Genomic DNA, 19,420 nt, shown 5'->3' with positions numbered 1-19,420 from the left:
GTATATTACAAGAATATTGCAGCTATTCACATACATAAAATTAGAACTTTAAGAACAATTTCATACTGTATATTGAATTTAATATAACTTACACAAAAGAAATGTATCGATATTTCTTGTTGGAACTTAAATAAACAATTTATTTCAATCGGTATGCCAATACATACTATATGTTTAATATACATAAAGAATAATGCAATTTACATGAAGAAAAACATAATCTATATATTTTGTATAGAATAGATTATCTTTAAGAAATTTTGTTTAAATTTATTGATTATTATTTTAATAACACTATACCCGTATGTTAAGTATCGAGAAATAAGTTGGGGACCTATATGTCGAGGATATAATATATACTATACATATATTATATGCTTTCAAATATATTATACAATTTAAAAAGAATAGCTAATAGAAAAAAGTATCACACGTGTTAAATACGTAAATTTTGTAAAAGAAGGATTTAGATATTATTCAATGTTATTTTTGCTTAAAATATTGCACTTTCTTAAATGATACGTATACTGTTTCCTTATTTACAATTTTAAATTTTCTATGAAAGGAAAAATAAAACCAACAATTTCAAGCATTTAAAATAAGTAATATAAATTTTGCTTAATATCACATTTAGGAAATTAGTAAAATGTCTGTGATAAAAAAAATATTTCCTGTGAACTAAATGAAGGTATTTATAATTTTTAAATATAAAGGAAGTATTAAAAATTCGCCAAAGAATATTAAAGATCACTTCACAATATTTCTACTTCTCTTTATCATTTTGTTACGAAATCTTTAAACTTACTTATTTTCTTCTTAATGAGACTGATCACTATTTAAATATTTTTTTGAATGATACTGAATGACTCAACACAATGTATATCTGTGAGTAATTCTTTTGCATGTCAATAATTAATTTTTTGTTACTTCTAACTTACATTATTTTGTGCGAGAAACTGGATGTACATACATATACTATTTATTTTATTCATTTTGTGCTATTATAATTTTACACCTTCATTTAGCTCTACAATTTAATAATATAATTTTAACAATAAAGAATATTCATTTTATTCCACAATTTGCATTAATTAATTTCTAAACCTTCATTTATATTGGTCACTAAAATGATAATGGAAAAGTTTCCTCACATACACAAGTATTATTTTCCACTTCCATGCAATTCTACTTTAAAAAATACAACAGAATATGTCTATGAACTTGCTCCATCTGTAACCAAAAGCTTCTAACTTTATAAACAATTTTCTATGTACAAGTTCTACACGTTTACAATGTCAATACATTGATCATCTAATCAACATAAGTCCACAAAGAATCACATGATATATATATATGTATATATTTTTTATTAATGATCTATTTTTTCCAACTTCTACGATCAACTAATATATTCTGGCATATACTTTGAAGACTAGATCAATACATTTTTTATCAGTCCTTAACACTTTGCACCAATTTTATAAGTTTGCACAGATAATAGCTGTGTCCATTTCCTAATCTTATCTCCTTTTCTTTTCTTTATATATTTTACAATGTTTCTATAACTACTGTACAATTCTATATTATGGCTTCACAGTAAGTAATATTTGGTTAACAAATATATTAACACTTTCGCGCCTGCATTGATTCATTTCTCATTCAACTCTGTTATGCATATATCTACCCCTTCTCTCTTTTACGAAAATTGTAGAAAGGGTATCCCCTGAGGTCTGATAAAATCATGAAACAAAAAAGAAAAATACGTAGTATCCTGCCATCGATCACGAAAGTGTTAATAAATTTTATATCTTATTGACATATTTTCTTTATAGCCGTTTATGTATTTTACAACACAATATCTGGATCTTTCAGTTGAATTAAAAGTTAAAACTGTAATAAGATATAACAGATAATGATAAGCAATTAGTTCTCAAATAAAATGTAACATCTGCTAAAAGGAATATTTCAAGCAGTATAAATTAAAATTCACTAACAATATTATTTCATATTCATAAAAAACAATACTTGTAAAATATCAATTCTAAAATTTGTACAATCTGAGATAAAATCGTTTCATAAACAAAGTCCAAAAAGGAAATCATTCCTGCTTCGCTATTCTTCACGTTACATCGTTGTATTTGAATCTCTAACTTATCTTTTAAAATATAGTGCTGACTGGATATTGAATATTAATTGAAAATGATATATTTCACTACATCTTTTTTAATTTTCTGAGATTCACAAATTTGAATATGTATACTCAAAATGTTAATGCTTAATGTTATCCCTTGTTAATTCGTGATACGTTTTAGTAAAGTATTTGAAATATCACTTGACAATTCATGAACACATAATATGCATCTAGTTTCAGTGAATATGTTCAATTTCAAAGTGCATAATGAAATAATCCTCCTGATATTGGACAAAATGCATGTTCTTAAGTAATGAAACATATAGTGCATTATAATGATGTCTATGTAGAATTACCTATATCTATAGATAATCTAAAAAATATAATTTCAAAGATATAGAGAGCTTTAGTTCTTTGCAGTGCTTTGTAATGTTTATTGAATACAACGCAATTGCGATGGCAAGTGGTGTCAGTAAATTTAAACGTAATTGTTATTTTAATTTACATTAACTACATTTCAGTATTGGTTTAATGTTTTAATTCATTAAAATTAATTTAAAAGTTCACTCTTTCACGTCTACAATTTTAGAGTTCGTTAAGATCCTAAGAAAAAGTTATATGTCACTTTTTTCTATCATTTTGTTCTTTTTCGTTAAAATAAAATGTCAGGTACATACTTCTCACCCACCATGTTTCTTCGCCAATGTTTCCAATGCTCTCGGTATACACAAAGGACATAGTATTTCCGGCTTAGTAGTCTGAGATAACATTTTTCCTAAGTACTGGGCTGTATGTGGAAGAACTAATGATTCGGATCCCAGTAACTCGGTTTCCATCGTTGGAATTACTTCGGTTTTATATGTAGCTAATGGAAAATGATGTCCACACGTGAATATCATTGTATCTTCTTCAGCCTCGAGAAATCGATATACTGCATCCGGATCCTAATTTCATAAATAAATGTTTATAAAAATAATTGTTAATTTAAGCAATACTTTAAATAACAAAATAAATGTACTATAATTTTATAATCTACCTTAATGTGTACAAAAGATTTGGAGTCATGAATATTAGAAGACACAGTGCTTATAACTCCTTCCATCATTTCTTTTGGAGTATTATTTCCACTTGAGCCTGGATATCCAGTCAATGGTGGTCCAAATTGGTCAGCCATTAAGGAAGATAATAGTTTAATGAACTCAGGCATAGGTTGGTCTAAGATAAATAGATAATAATTTAGTATAAAGTATTTATATTCAATATGATATTTCAAAAAGTAAGATTGCTTACTTTGATCAATATGATGTAATAACATGGAACACACTTGAAGACAAAACTTAAGAGAAAAACAGTTAATTGCAATAAAGTTTTTAGCTTCGCTATTATTTTTATTTATATCCAAATATTTATCCATGATCTCTTGGCTGCAAAAATATTTTACAATTATGACGACGTTATTTAAAAACGTACAATAGATAAATATAATAAATTTACCAGAATAACAGCAATCCAAGGGGATAAAAGATTGATTGAATGTGTTCCAAAAATATATTCTCTATACTTTGTATCGGTAAATCGTGTTTAATCCAGAACTCCAGCGCATCTTGTAACATTTTACACTTGATAGTGTCCGCTTCGTTTTCCATTTCATTCAAGAAAAACTTAATAACTTTTATAGCTTCATTGGTTATATTATTCTGCCGAGATCGAGCAATTTTCTTTTCATAAAATGTCTCGTTGCTTTTGGGCAACTGATCTACACTTTCCTTCATAGGAGTAGAAGGAGGAGAAGAACTATCTTTAGTGGATGTCTCTGCTTTTTTTTGCCTTGGTAATTGGTTTTCCTTGAAAATAAGACTTTCCAACCATTCTTCTGAATCAGAACTAGTGTCAGAATCGAAACTATCCCCGAAAATCCCCATAGGTGCATTTTCACATTTAATATCTCTGCACAGTTCTTCTAAGCCACCTTGACAATCGAATGTGTATAGTTCTTGTTGAAGCGTTTGCAGACTATTCAATGATTTGCTTGCAGGAATTTTCATTTTGTTCCTAGCGGCGCAATCTTTTACAGAATCAATCAGATTCTTCTCTATCTGTTTGTTAAAAAGTTCAGTGTTTTTTCTAACGTGATGTGCTGATGAAGACTTCTTTAAATCACACTCATCCAAAGACTTTCGTTCTGTCTTTTCGCGCAAATTTTCAGACTTCACTTTTGAGCAAGATTGCAGACTCAATACGTGTAAAATTTTCAATTGATACGAAAACGCATCGGAAATATTATGCTGTAGCATAGCTATTTTTGAGCAAGCTTGATAGTTTCCCAACTCGACACACTAAAAATATAGATATAAAATTATTAATTATACAAAATTTTTATTAATATATCGCTATAGAACTATAAGTTTTAGTTGATTCTTTTAAAAATTATGTAAGATAGTAAAAAACCAACCTTCTCTATAATTCTTGAGGAATCATATAAACCAGAGAAATATTCTAATGCATAATGTAGCGTCAATTCTCCTGGTGATTTTTCGATAACGCTTAAAGGACGAATTATACCCGCCAGAGAGGGTATGTCATAACTTTGATAAGAAATAATGGGAGCGGGAATATTAGGAACTTGACTAGGCACGTCCAAAGCTACATGCGATGCGTGAGGGAGCCGTACAACTCGCTTTTTAATCAACACAAGCTTATCGTCGGTGTCACGTGCATCTTTTGCAGGAAGCCGACCTAATTGTGCTCTACTATTATTACCCCAAGCTAGAACTGTACCTCCTGAAAGAGAATACAGCGGAAAATGAAAATATTGTTGATAGCAGAACCTGAAACTATTTAACGAGAATAATCACTTAAACTAATTAACTTTAAACTAATTAAAAAGTCTACATCTAGAAGCATAAGGGGATAATGAAGCTAAATTTTGTACTATAAAAATAAAACTTATTTTCTTCAAGCTCTTTTTAACATTCGTCAGCACAACATATTATGCAGTTTAGATACCTGGTTGAATAGCGACTGTATAATCGTATCCGCAGTGAATTGCAACAGCTTTAATTATAGGGTTTATTTTTTCCTTGGATTTACTACTTTCTGCCTGGAATGATCTGGCTTCATCATGTACATTTCCATTTCTCTCGTTCACCGCAGAATTCTTTACATCGCCGTTTAAATCTTGTTCCTCTTCCACTCGTTTGTAAGCATTATGCCTTGGTGGTACTTGTGCAAAAATCGAAGCAGGATTGTAACACAATGGCGTAGGAATCGGCACTTCCCGTCTGCTACCATTGCCTATCTGACCATCCAAATTTCTGCCCCACATATAAAGAGATCCATCCTTCGTCATGAGAGCATTATGGTGGCAACCAGCCGATATCTGTTACATTATTATTAATAGATGTGTTATAAAGTTTAAATATAGAAAAAATGTCAAAATAAAAAAAAAGAACGATAAAATACGATAAAATAGTAATCTTGTTAAAGAGATTCTTCCAACTAACCCGGATGATATCCCCTTTGACTAAACTCGTATCTACAATGGTTGGTTTTAAATGTGTTTGAGCTTCTTCAAGGGACCCGACGTTTACACTTTTTAAACAAGTGTTATCTAATTTTTTTCGCGATTCTGTACTAATACCGCATGCTTTTGATTGTACATTTCTATTTTGTGCATTATTTTCTAAGACTTCTTCATTTGTATCATTCATGTTTGCGGTATCCGTGACTTTTTCGAACTCGTCAATATTTTCAAACTGCTTCAAGTCTCGTTGTTCTAATATTCGAGTTCGTTTTTGCGTTTGTGCTTGCAATCGGAGAACTTGGGGACTAGCTCCCCATATATATAACTTATTTGTATAACTAACAGCAAGCTAACAAAAAATAATGTCATTAGCGAACATGTGTAATCTTTCCTTTTATTTACTTTAATATGATAAATGATCATAATCCAATAAACTTTTTTACCTACATTGTGAAAATATCCAGTTGTGATAAGAGTTATTCTTTCTGATAACGAAACTTTCATTGGCACTGAACTCTTAACATTACTACCCACACCCAATTGCCCAAAAATATTACAACCAAATGCATACACAATACCCTCTGTTGAAAGAGCTAATGTATGTGCATGACCGGCAGTAATGTAACGTATAACGGTACCAAGTAAAGACGTAACTAACGTGGGAGTCATTTTTTTGTCGGTATTACCGTGACCCAATTGGCCATGAACACCCCAACCCCATGTGAAAACTCTACCATCTGCAGTCAATGCTACTGAATGGTATTGTCCAGCTACTGCATCAATAATGACTTCTTGAGCCAAAGAAGTGATCAATTCAGGGGTTGAACATTGTAAGACTTTCCCCAGACCTAGTTGACCAAACTGACTTGAACCCCACGCGTAAACGCCGTTATTAGTTACTGCCAGAGTATGACAGTGACCGCAAGATACACTGAGAACCTCAACCTCCATAAGCCAGAAAAAAGTTATAGCTTGAGGTGAACCATATCTCAATACAGATGGACCAATTCCTAATAATAATTAATATAAGTATAATACATACAAAGGCTATAAAAAATATGTCTTTAATTGCATGTATATTTACCCAAACATCCATGCACAGAACTTCCCCATGTATAAACATTTCCGTTCCTAATAAGAGCAACATGAGAGAATCCAGCACATAATGGTCTTCTTTTGAAATCAGCACCAGAATTAGTATTTCTATGATCCTAGTTTAAATTATATAAGTATATCTATTTATCTGTTTAACATAAAATACTGTGCAGTTTATGTGATAATTACCTTCTTAAATTCTAATAATTCAATGTTACATGTAATAGATTCTTGATGTAAAATAGATTTTTTACAAATCAAAGTCAGTAAAATTAGTAAAAAAGTTTCTATAATTTCTTCTATGAGTGTATCAGCCTCATCCTACATAAGAAAAAGAAATAGATGATAATTATATGAATAAACGAATGAGTTAATTGAATAATAAATTAATTATACATACATTTTCCACGAGATCTATAGAATCACATTGACTAGATTGAGAACTGTGCGAAGTAGTTCTATGACGTAATCGGCATCGCACTACCCTAGGTCTTATTACTGGATTCGTTGGATCGTATAGTGTTACTAATCTCTAAAACACAATAAAAATATTTCCATTAATTATTCTTATATTATATTATGTACTATTAACGTATTTATGTTATAAACACAATTTAAATCCTACCTGAAGTACAAAAATTTGAGAGTCTTGAAGATTATCAAGAATAAATGACATATGACTTCTAGCTAACTCAGGATAGACTAACATTGCTTGCATTAGACTTGGTTCACTTATACATATCAACAAACCATCTAAAAAAATTGTTTTATGAATAATTACATAACTATCTTTAAACTATATTGTAATTATAATTATGTATTACATGGTGTTGGTTGGAAATTGCTTGTGCTGAAAGTATGTATTGTCCTCATAAGAATATCTAACATTTGTCCATAAAGACCCTTCTGTGTTGCTAAATGATGTAACACTTCCCACAGACACGTCTGTCCAGCGATATTAACTGCTAACAATTCATCGTAAAAAGAATTTGTAGATAAGAAATACCTAAAATTCAAATGATTTTTATTGAATATTTTCTTCATAAAATTCTTATAAGTCATATCTGAACGAGTTTTAGTTAAATGCTTACAAAAATTCTTTATATATAGCTTTGGACTTCTGAGATGAAGCTCGAAGCGTTCGTTCGATAAAAGCGAGAACACATAAGTTAGAAAGATGTATTCTTGGTGCAACAGGCATTTCACTAATAACCGGGGAAGTTAAACAATGTGTAAGACAACGTAATAAATCCGCTGTATAACCAACAGAAGCAAATTTTAACATACTCTTCATTATTCTACACTGAAAAAACAGTAATCATAAAAATTATATACAAATTTAAATGAGGAAACAATATTAACATCTTTCTTATATTTACTTTAGACAATTTATAGCAAGCTACAGCACGTGGAAATTCTTTATTAGTTAAAAGTATATCACCAGCTTGCTCTAATAATTGTTGTGCATTAATACCGAGTACTATAGCCAACTTTGCCGCTTTTTCAAGTTCATTATTTTTTAATACTAGTTCCATAAAAATTGATAATATTGATTTTCTGCAAATGAAAACGATATGATTATTGTGAATTTTGATGAAACTGATAAGATATAATAAGGATATAACACTGACCTTAAAACAATTTTATATACAGAATGATTTGTTACAATTATACAAGTATCCACATGAGGTAATTCGATTTTAATATCTCTTACTCCCTTTGGTAACGTGTATTTATGTTTAATTTCTTCAGAAAGTGTTGTTGGTGCACTATTTGTACAATCAATAGCTCTGTACACTGCACGTATAACTTCTTTACTATTCACCAAAGAAAAGTGACCAACAATACACTCTGGATTAAATTTACCATTATCACTCTTACGAGTTTCGGATAATCTGTCTGATATTACATATATTACACGTTGACTGACGTCAGTAATAAAAAAAAATCGCTGAGTTAATAGAACGTTTCTACATGATTCAAATACTTTATGCGCTGATAAAGGTACAGTAGTAAAATTAGGTCCATATACCTGCAATTTTAAAATCGTTCCTATGTCATATTTATTATTATAACTAAGAATTAATAAAATATTACTATACCAATATCTGATTTGTAATAGAATGGTAACATGTATAGAATTGTTGTCCATCCCTATCTAACTGAGACATTAGAAATACATCTTTTGACATTGCTTCTGGTGTTATCTGATTCTGATTTACCTCTGTAGAAGAGTCAGAATTAATAGTTATATTTTGTGTATTTCTATTGCTCGTAATATCTGTAAAATTAGTAAAACGGTAGTTAAAAGTTAAATTATTCTCATTAATGGCCTATAACAAAATTAAATAATTATTGAATTTTATGTATATATACAAACCATGATATTGTAAATTTTCTCCTAATGTTTGATTTCTTGTTTCTATTAACTTTTGTCTAAGAATTGCAATTTTTTCCACAGACAACTGCTTGAGTCCTTGCAATCTGGATCTAGTAGAAGCAAATATCTTGGTATTATCATACATGTTATCATTTGTATGCAACGTATTATATGATTCCCCATTCTCTAAATGATGCAAACAACTGTATGTACGCTGCTCCAAAAGTAATCTCCACTGTTCTCTGGATTGGCTTGTTATCAGAAGAGATACAATATCATTACTTTGATCGCGACAAATATGCAAACTGGCAATATTCCCTTTGATTTGTGTGACATTTGTTTGATGGCCAGTTTCAAGATTTATAAATATAATCTCTCCATACTCAGTTCCAATAATACCAATTTCTGCTGGTATTACTGTACTTTGCCACCATACAATTGCAGTAGGTCTAGAAATTTTAAATTATAAAAATATAATAAGTGAAACATTAACTCATGATTATGTTTCATTACGAATTCAATTATGATATGTACTTTGAATGGGATGACTGTGAACTAATAGAAGGAAAAGAAGTTATATCATCATTAGTCCATCTTTTGTCCTTCTCACAATTTTCATCTACGAAGTATAGAGCAGGGATTATATATACAGATCCATCAACACTTGTAGTGAGCAACCATGATCCCATAGAGTGAAAACATAGAGCTGAGATTTGTTTGTGAGATCCTTGGAACCAAGGTATTCTTTTAATTACTGCAGTAGATACTGAATCTTTCTTATAATATAAAAAAATGTCAGCATTTCCCGTTGTAAGTGCTAAAAATAATCTCTTTCCATATTCACATTGTGCACTGTGTTGTATCTCTGTTGCTTTAATCAAACATTGTAACTTAAATAGCCTTTCTTCAGTAAAACTTGTCATTGGCTGAAAGCCCTCTGTGCCTATTTCTGCAATCATTATATTTATGGCAAGTGGTAATCTTAATACTACCTGAAATATAAAATATTACATTAAATTCTCTAAAGAGATTTTATTAAAAATATTATCATATGGTACCAGAAGACAGTACAATATATATTTTTATAAATTTCAAACTTAATCAGTACCTACAAAGATAATGTAATTATTAAATTTTTTAAGATATACAAGATTTTATATCTATCAAATTTCTAATTCCATAAAAATGTAAATATAATACAGTAAAAAAAAAAAATAAATAGGTGAAAAAGATCATAAATCTCTATGACTTACACATATTTAAATCAATAATTAATAAATTATTTGTAATATACATAATCTAAGAGATCGTGGAAAAATTTACATAAGATGTAATATTCATATTATGTTATTTATTATTATAATCGTGTAATATAACGCTTGAAATATTTATGAATATATTGCAAGATATTATACCTGTATTTATGCACTTGTAAAATAATATAGTTAACGAGGAGAAAGATTTGCCTATTAAGAAATTCTTGTTGTGCTAAAAATAAATGATTGCAAAAGTAATCTAGCTTAAATATCACATTACGCATTCCGTCGAAACGTATTTATTTTTTCCCTACGCGAAAAACGAAGAAAATTAATTATTTACAACGCATTACATTTTTACAATAACACCGCCGTCAAATTTCCAAACGTCAGAATACCAAGGTTATATTGCATTATAATCACCACTATAACCATCATGAAAAAAACAAAATTACTAGTTTATTATGCAAGCGAATATTTCTTGCGTATGCGCCTTGATAGATCATGAATACAATTACGAATCTGTTTGAATAATTTTAATATTTTTAGGACAAAATTAAGTACTTTTAATTTATTACATGGGTGTACGCAGGTATCGAAAATAAAGAATGTTAATGAATACAGTGCATACAAAAAGTATAAACACATACTTTTATTTTCCCAAGAAGTCAAGTTTTACATTTTTTTTCATAGCATCAAATTTTGATAATCATATGAAATTAGTGTTAAATAATACTAAATTTAATATAGTAAATGATATAATAAATAATATATTATATCAATCCTCATATCGGTCTTAGGATCGTTTCTTCTCAAGTTTATATACAAATTTTTCTCACAATTATACTTTCTTAGATTTCACGATTATGAATGATTTTTTAAGCGAGAATATATATTTGCATTTTTTTTTTTTTTTGCCATGAAATATAAAATGAAAAAGACAGTCCTATATACAGATCGATATAAGGATTGATACAGAGATCATAAAAGAAACCGATATAGATAGAAATTTTAATTTTTCATAACAACCAAGCATTTAGAATATCTTTATATTAATCAGAACCGTTATGCATAATATTAACAGTAGTGTTAGTAGTAGTTATTAATGGTTATTTTCGAAACCATCTTAAATTACATTACTGAACGTTCCCTGTTCAAATGGTTAAGCTGATGTATGGTGGATTGCGCACGTGCGGATGTCTTCAGCGAAAATTTAAACTCTTTATAGCTTGAAAAACAAATTTCAACCGATATTTAAATCCTATGTATAATAATATAAACTAAAGAATAAATATTTCATAAAATTTAAAACGCCAATATTGAAATGGATTTTTAAGCTGGATACACAATTGTTTCTGAAAATATTTTAGGTTTTCCTAAACATGGTTGGTAATATGTACATCATACTTCGCATAGTATTGTCATTTGAAGTGCGCATTGAAAAAATGGTGGATGGTAGTAGGAATTGACAAATTAGAGCCGAATAAATTGTAAATTTTAGAAAAATTTAAGAAAAACGGTGTATCGCACGGTGGACGTGTAACTAAAAAGATTGAAAATGGGCTCGAATAAACGACATAAGACCGAGAAGAGTCGGGACGCTAAGAAGAAGCGTCACCGTAGCCGTTCACGAAGCTACACGCCTGAGCGCGAGAAATCGGAAAAGCACAGGCATCACAAAAAGCATAGAAGAAAAGAACGCAAGGATTATGATAGTGATGGTTATTATCTGATTCATTATTTTTAAATTATACGAATACGTTGCACAGTGGCTTTTCTCAATGTCGCGTGTTTTAGTAAAAAAATTAACTACGCGCGCACCGCTTCAAAAATGTAATTATTTACGAGCGGTTAGATAAGCTAAAATACTTTTCATTTATCTCTGTTATTTCTCCTTGTCATCGTTTCGAAAATAATATCGTGTTTCGTCTGCGCAGAAACATATTTATCAATTTCAAGTACAAGATTAAGTAATTTGGAGGGAATCAAAGCAAATAATAATATATACTTTGCATAGGTACATAAGCATTTACTATGATGAGCATACGATAGTTAATATCAGTTAATACTGCGTTTATTTTATTTCAGTTGAAATAGTTAATGCACCTCCACCCCCAAAAATTTCTAAGTCTTCACATCCGTCAACGCCTCCACCTCCTGAAATTTCTAAGCAGCACAGCCCCTCACCAAGCAAAGGCGGTGGAACACAAACCTCTCTATCGATTGAAGAAACTAACAAGTTAAGAGCAAAGTTAGGTTTAAAACCATTAGAAGTTGATAGTGGACCAAAAGATGATCCCAATAAGATTAAGGATGACTTGGGAGAGTTTTATCACAAGCCTGCTCCTGATGTTAACGAAAAGTTAAAGACCCAAAAATTAAAGGAAAAGATTGGCACTCAGAAACAGAAGAGACTAATTGAGGCTAATTTAGCTAAAGTGAAAAGTTTAGGAGAATGCGAGTCTGATGATGATACCAGAAATTGGATTGATAAGACCAGACGTTTAGAGGAAGAGAAGAAAAAAGCAGAAGAAAGGGTATTTTCAAAGTGTTCCAAATGTATATTACTCAGTTAGCATATTTATAATTAATGTTTTGATTTTTTCTATTTTCATGCTAGGCAAAAATGTTAGATCAGTTAGATGAAGAATTTGGAATTGGAAATTTGGTTAAAGAAGAAATTCATGCTGCACGTAATACGGCTTATACTGAAAAAAATTTAAAGGGCCTCAAAGTGGAGCACAATATTGTAAGTACCTACATTTATGTATATTTTTAAAAATTATAGCAATTGAATGATATTTAACAGGAGAAATTTGAAGAAGGCAAAACACTTGTCTTAACGCTAAAAGATCGACAAGTGCTAGAAGAAGGTGAAGACGTGCTTGTTAACGTAAATATAACTGACGAGGAACGTTATCAACGTAATATTTTCAATAAAACGAAGAAGCCTGGTTACGATGCATACGATGACGATAACTTCGATGAATTCGGTTTCCCAAAGAAAACAATTCTAGAAAAATATGATGAAGAGATTGAAGGAACGAAAAAAGATACTTTTACACTGGGAATTAATAACATCAAAGACATGAAACAGAACAAACTTGACTACGTTAAACAACGTTTAGCCAATAAACGATTAGAATCATTACAATTAACAGAGCCAAAACTAGCTAGTGAATATTATAATGAAGAAGAACTTGCGAAATTTAAGAAGCCAAAGAAAAAGGTAATTCTTTGAAATCAAGATTTTATGCTATTTCTTACATAATGCACAAGCTCAATATTTTGTCATATTATTTTAGGTTCGAAAGATTAGAAAGAAATTAAAAGCAGAAGATTTAATTCCTGAAGACAATGATTATCTTCGAGATCTTGGAAGTAGAAGAGCCAAAAAAACCGAGGACGTAAAAGAAAACGATGTTTTGGACGTAGATGATTTGGGAGGTATTTAGTATATTTTTTTAAAGATTATAATTACTTTTTAGCATTTGAACCTCTATTGTACTGTTAATTATTATTATGCGTATTATGTACCGTTAATTATTACTGTTAACTATATTAATTATTAACACTGTTATATTACTATTGTATTGTTTAAAAATACATAAGCCAATTTTTCTTCATCCTCAAGCTCCCACTGAAGATCTCAGTGGAATAAAATTGGAAGAAGATGACAAAGAGTTGGAATTACAATTAGCATTGAAGAAGGCTCAAAAACTAAAAGAATCCCAATTATCAAATATCGAAAAGGTTGTTGAAACTATAAAACAAGAGTCTATGGGTTCTGAAGAGAGTCAATCTGGAAATATTGTTCTTAACGCCACTGCAGAATTTTGTAGAACACTAGGAGACATACCTACTTATGGTCTTGCTGGAAATAGAGAAGAAAATGGACAGGAGTTGATGGTATTGAATGTTTTATTACTATATTTCTCTTGAAATGGTATTATCTAATCTCCTTTTCCTATTTCTTTTTTTTAATAAAAAATGCAGGACTTTGAAATGGACGGAGTCAAAGAGGAACCTCCTGCAAACGAGGATGAAGATGATGGCCGTGGCGCATGGAATACCGTGCACCTAGGTATTTCTAACATCCAAGCAGATTGTTTGATCTTTTACATTGTGTATAATCTTTTATATTTTATGAACAGATGAAAGTACATCAGAACCAGTAGCAATGGAAGCCGCGATTTTAGATGCAGAACCTTCGCTCGGACATGGCGTAGGTGGAGCGTTAAAACTTGCTATGAGCAAAGGTTATTTGCAAAAAGAAGATAGTAGTAGACCATCTGCGTCTCGTTTCGCACATCTACAAGCTCAGAATTACTCAATAGAGGACAAGACTTACGGGTATGTATGGAACAACTATCATTCAATACAAGAAGCTTTCTTACATATTTGGAAAGAGAAACAAATGTGAGAAATATTCTTCTATTGAATGCATACCAACGAACCTTGTTAGACGAGTCTCTAGTGAATTTCAAACTGTTAGTTAACAGTCGTAAATAGAGAGCTCAGATTTCGGTGCTCGGAAAATGGATGATCTGCTACCGCAACGAGATTAACTACTTTGTTGGAGATGATGAAAGGCCTAAGAAGAGGGTAGGATTGATAGAGGTATGTTTATATTATGCGATTCTACTGTACCAAGCGAGATCTGTACGAGCATTCTAGACAAGTCCAAGTATGGATTGAAATTGCATTAATATAAGTAGCAAGAAAAAAAGTTCATCTGCTATATACACATCACAGTATAATTTTGTATCATTGCATTCTATACATGCATGTTCAAATATGGGTAATAAAATAACCTTTAGGATACGGACTCTATATAATCTTGGTTTGAGCTGAAATCCTTTTTCATATTTATGGTTATACGTTTTATCAAATATGTTATAAAAGTTAATCTTCTTTGAGGAAATAATAACAAATAATTTAATACATATATATACATATAATTGGTTAAACTTAAGTATATCTTTGATAAGAACATATTATTGATTACGATAGTTAATATCGACTTGTTTAGATTCGTGTTAATTTAATCGCATAATGTAATGTATCTTTGAAATTTAATAATTTTTTTGTTCGCGGTAACGTAAATTTCGAAACACCGAATTCCATGAGCTACTATCAATTTTTACACTTGAACGAAATTTATTGTTATTTGTATTTATCTTTGTTTTTTTAGAGACGATGATAAATTTGGTAGAAGGGATCGTTTCAATGGTCCAACGTCAGAATTCAAAGAGAAGGATGGTTTCAAACCAAATGTCAAGCTGGAATACATCGATGACGATGGTCATGTTTTAAGTGCAAAGGAAGCTTTTCGATATCTCTCACATAAATTTCATGGGAAAGGTCCAGGAAAAAATAAGGTCAATTTATTTATTATCCTACCTAAAACTCTCTTTCCTTTTTAAACTGCAAAGTGGATACTGAACATAACTTCATAATTTATAGGTTGAGAAACGAATGAAAAAAGCAGAACAAGAAGTTTTAATGAAACGAATGTCATCTACGGATACCCCTCTAGGAACGCTTAACTTATTACAAGCAAAACAAAAAGAAACTCAGTCGCCATATATAGTACTCAGTGGAAGCAAACAAATGCAAACGTAAAGCAATTTTATATTACTCTAGTAGATATTAATTAGAAGTTAATTTCGTAATACTTATGAATATTTTTTTTTCAGGACTAGCATATCGAAGTCAAAGCATTAAGTTAAAGCTAATTTCTGTAAGAACTGTATATAATATAGTGACAGAGAAAAATCCCTTGTCGGTACACTTTTTCAGCAGAATAGGACGTTGGAAAGTGAATACTTGCACATTTTTCCTTTAATTTGTTAATCTACTTACACGATAATAAAATAACATTTGTGAATTTACAAAGACAACTAATCTTCTTTGGACCCTTTTCTTTTTTAATTGAAAAGATTATTAGTTTTTTAAATAATATAATTATTTATTTTATTTTTAAGGTTTTGTTATATGGGAACATTACAATTTTAATTTTCGCGTATGATATGATTGAAATATTGTGTTTATATTTTACAGACAAGTTTGTAAGGCTTTGCTTACATTATAAGTCAGATATGCTCAATTGATATATGAAATCTTCAATATATGTACATATCGATGCAGTTACCAGAGAAAATTACTTACATTCTCTCGATATATATAAAACAGTATAAACTCATATTTTGTCACAGTTTTTTTCGATAATGATACTCTATATACTTAAAATATTTCATCTTAGTTTTTAATCAAATAAATTGACTGCTATCACAATAAAATTAAGTGTAGGGAACAAACGATGTTCACAATTATATCTTATTTATATCGACATTAGAATAATACGATTTCTATATGCTAACAGTAACATGTGCATAAAAGCTATAAATATTTTAACATTACTTCTTAATTATTCATCACAATTTACGATTAAAGTTCCTAGTTATCTACTTGTACAAATTGCTATTCGGAAGGTAGAAATTCCGGTACTACAAAATATTTTATCCTTTCTAATAATTACTGTACAAACGTACTGAACATTGTCTGTTTTTATCTTTTTGCTTTTTATTTAGTACGATATATTATTATGAGATTAAAAATATTTATGGGCTTGCTAAATGAAAGAAGTCTTGATCAATTATGATGACAGCATGATTCGCTACTGATATCAATTTGAGTATTTTTACAAATTATCAACGTCATTATTTCGTATTTAAAAAATGATTTCTCTTTATGAGAAGGTTGAACGGCATTGATTATAGTACATAGTATATAGTATCCCTGATATCACAAGGCTTTTCTTTGTGCAAAAATAGTAATAATACTTGATGATTTCTCGAATCTTACATAGTGCACAATAATTATATAAATTACATCTTATAAATATGTCTCGAATAATATACACGATACAGTTACACCTCAATATATGTTTTAGAAAACTTCCTCTCTACTAGTTATATACAATTTAAAAAAATTTGTTTTCTTTTCTAGAAAGTTTGGCACTTCTCTCGATGATTTATACAAAAGTAATAGGAATTCTTCGTAACTAAAAACAGTAATCTTTTAAATATATTGTTTAGCTATTATTTGAAAATACTTTTTTAAATTAAGGCAGCGGTATATTTTGTATTGTTAGCTAAGAATTTTTGAGTAACTTTGAAACCTTGTCAAAAATTTAAGTTGACTTACTATTAGGGCTACTGCTCGCTGAAATTTGTTATTTTGATAAATAAAAATTTTGGGCAACTATGTACTAACAACAAAAAATATATCATTAATCGAACAAACAACGTTTATTCCTTTAATTCAATATTTATTTCTTAAATGAATTCCTATCAATTTTGTAATAATCTAATGTACATTTTGATACAGATATGACTTCTATTTGCTTGATTCTAAGAAATTTAGTTTACGCCAGTAACATGTATTTTGCCAAATAATATTCACCAATAAATTATAATTATCTACAATTCCGTTACTTCGCAAAATTCAATAGAAACTATTTTCTATGTTACTGTCATTTTAAACAAATTTCTTGTCAGCAGTTTATTTATTATATTTACGTAAATATTCCTTTTTACTCCTTTCTACATTCAAATATTTTTGATAGTTATTAACTTGCTGTACTTATTCTTCCTAATTTTTCTCTAAGTTTTTTGTTTATGTATATACATATATACGTATGAACATATTCCACTATATCTGATACTGATACATTCACACACAGGCATACGCGCACACAAAAGTCGCGTCAAGTTTTTAAATATTATAAATTGACTTCTTTGTTATATATAGTTTTGCTTCTTTTCTGTTCTCTATCGCATGGTATTAAAATCATTGGTATAAGTAAAAGGGAAGTGCGAGTCTCAGCATATTTTGATCGGCAGTCCACCTCTTGTAGACCGAGCTCTTGTTAAAAAATAAAAATTGATTGTTGTATCAAAAAATTGTATACAAGAGAGGACACGTGCACGAAATGTGGAAGTAAAACATGAATTATGATACTGTTCCGTTAGCTTTTTGGATAGACCTTTCTCAAGTTAGTTACCTTCCAAGGCATCTTCCTTGAGCGCAACATCATCAGCAATTGTTATCTGTTCAACGTCTCTATGTTCTGGTTCTGAGCGTTTTTGCTCATACCTTCATCTTGGCCGCTTGGGCTCGATAACCTTGTTGATTTTATCGACTTCAATTTCGTTGTTCCTCCATATCTAAAATTCACATCACTGCAGGTATCCAGAGGATGCATCGTTCCAGTTAAATTCGTCACGTTATCATCGTTTGTAACTTCCAACTTCGTAATTGGTACTTTTTGAACAGACCCTAACTCATAAGCTGATTTCGACGACTTCAACTTCATTTTTGAATTTAATGGCAGCGAACTCGATTTTTCCAAATTGACTTGTTGGATCTTCAAGTGATTATCGTCCTGCACCATGTTCTGCTCTTCGGTTGAATTTACCGTATCAGTGATCCGAATATCTATATTGACGGTTTTTGGATCGTTTTCGTCATTTCTAACACCTTGCTCATTCGCATACTCATTCCTAAGAGCGGCCAATTGTGCTCGTTGCTTCTGAATATGATTATGCGAGTTTGAGAAGAACGACGAGACTCTCTCCAGTTTTGTAGCCAAGTTTGGTTGGCTCAACGTGGATTTTAAAGGGTACGGAGTATCCATTACGTTATTGTTTTTTAACAAATTTTGAGATTCTCTTCCTGCGGAGTTACTCTTGATCATTCCCATTTTATTACTATCCTCGAGCACTTTTAGGGAGTACAATCTATTGGCTGTGCTTCTTCGTTTCTCAGCGATGCTTAACTGAGCGATTATTCGACGAATTTCACCAGGAAATTCGATGTCTGGGCGAGTTTCAGATAGTTGTTGTATAAATGCGCCCAATGTGGCGACAGTCACTTCTAGACTGCGATTCTGAGATTCAAGTTTGTGCAGGGTCGATTGCTGCATAGATCTTGCTGTCTCCAAACGGTGCAAGTCGTTCATAGTAATCTGT

The 19,420-nt window shown here is 30.4% G+C and overlaps 3 protein-coding genes across 6 annotated transcripts in view; 1 reads left to right on the top strand and 2 right to left on the bottom strand.

Moving 5' to 3' along the window:
• Positions 1-307: 307 nt before the first annotated feature.
• Positions 308-10,787, bottom strand: ca (RCC1 and BTB domain containing protein claret). The gene is made up of 20 exons (XM_069113144.1): positions 10,545-10,787; positions 9,664-10,121; positions 9,130-9,578; positions 8,852-9,030; positions 8,381-8,781; positions 8,129-8,306; positions 7,841-8,052; positions 7,574-7,755; positions 7,375-7,502; positions 7,150-7,281; positions 6,939-7,070; positions 6,739-6,865; positions 6,102-6,664; positions 5,635-6,003; positions 5,138-5,510; positions 4,584-4,912; positions 3,626-4,467; positions 3,422-3,555; positions 3,168-3,346; positions 308-3,075 (listed from the first exon to the last, which is right to left on the bottom strand). The coding sequence occupies exons 2-20, from the start codon at positions 10,086-10,088 to the stop codon at positions 2,812-2,814; spliced, it is 5,598 nt and encodes a 1,865-aa protein (XP_068969245.1). The 5' UTR covers positions 10,089-10,121; positions 10,545-10,787; the 3' UTR covers positions 308-2,811.
• A 1,023-nt stretch (positions 10,788-11,810) lies between these two features.
• On the top strand, positions 11,811-16,288 carry LOC138179904 (U4/U6.U5 tri-snRNP-associated protein 1). 2 transcript variants are annotated; one of them, XM_069113168.1, is made up of 11 exons: positions 11,811-12,106; positions 12,474-12,922; positions 13,006-13,134; positions 13,195-13,614; positions 13,691-13,832; positions 14,020-14,294; positions 14,382-14,469; positions 14,540-14,738; positions 15,580-15,766; positions 15,852-16,006; positions 16,085-16,288. In XM_069113168.1, the coding sequence occupies exons 1-11, from the start codon at positions 11,944-11,946 to the stop codon at positions 16,110-16,112; spliced, it is 2,235 nt and encodes a 744-aa protein (XP_068969269.1). In that variant the 5' UTR covers positions 11,811-11,943; the 3' UTR covers positions 16,113-16,288. The 2 variants fall into 2 exon arrangements, 1 of the variants encoding a protein (XP_068969269.1); XR_011173157.1 differs by lacking the exons at positions 15,852-16,006; positions 16,085-16,288 and adding an exon at positions 14,881-15,005 and having other exon boundaries at positions 15,580-15,718.
• The window catches only part of plx (PTB_TBC1D1_like and TBC domain-containing protein plx), a 38,336-nt gene continuing 34,786 nt past the window's right edge, over positions 15,871-19,420 (bottom strand). For all 3 annotated transcript variants that reach the window (XM_069113165.1, XM_069113166.1, XM_069113164.1), the window contains exon 15: positions 15,871-19,416. In XM_069113165.1, the coding sequence (XP_068969266.1) occupies positions 18,496-19,416 (921 nt within the window). In that variant the 3' untranslated portion in view covers positions 15,871-18,495. The remainder of the gene's footprint in view (positions 19,417-19,420) is intronic.

The sequence above is a fragment of the Bombus flavifrons genome, chromosome 5 (assembly GCF_040668555.2).
Source record: "Bombus flavifrons isolate JBK064 chromosome 5, iyBomFlav1_principal, whole genome shotgun sequence".
Classification (NCBI taxonomy): domain Eukaryota; kingdom Metazoa; phylum Arthropoda; class Insecta; order Hymenoptera; family Apidae; genus Bombus; species Bombus flavifrons.
Note: the sequence above shows the minus strand (reverse complement) of the source record. Positions and strands in the feature narration are given on the sequence as shown.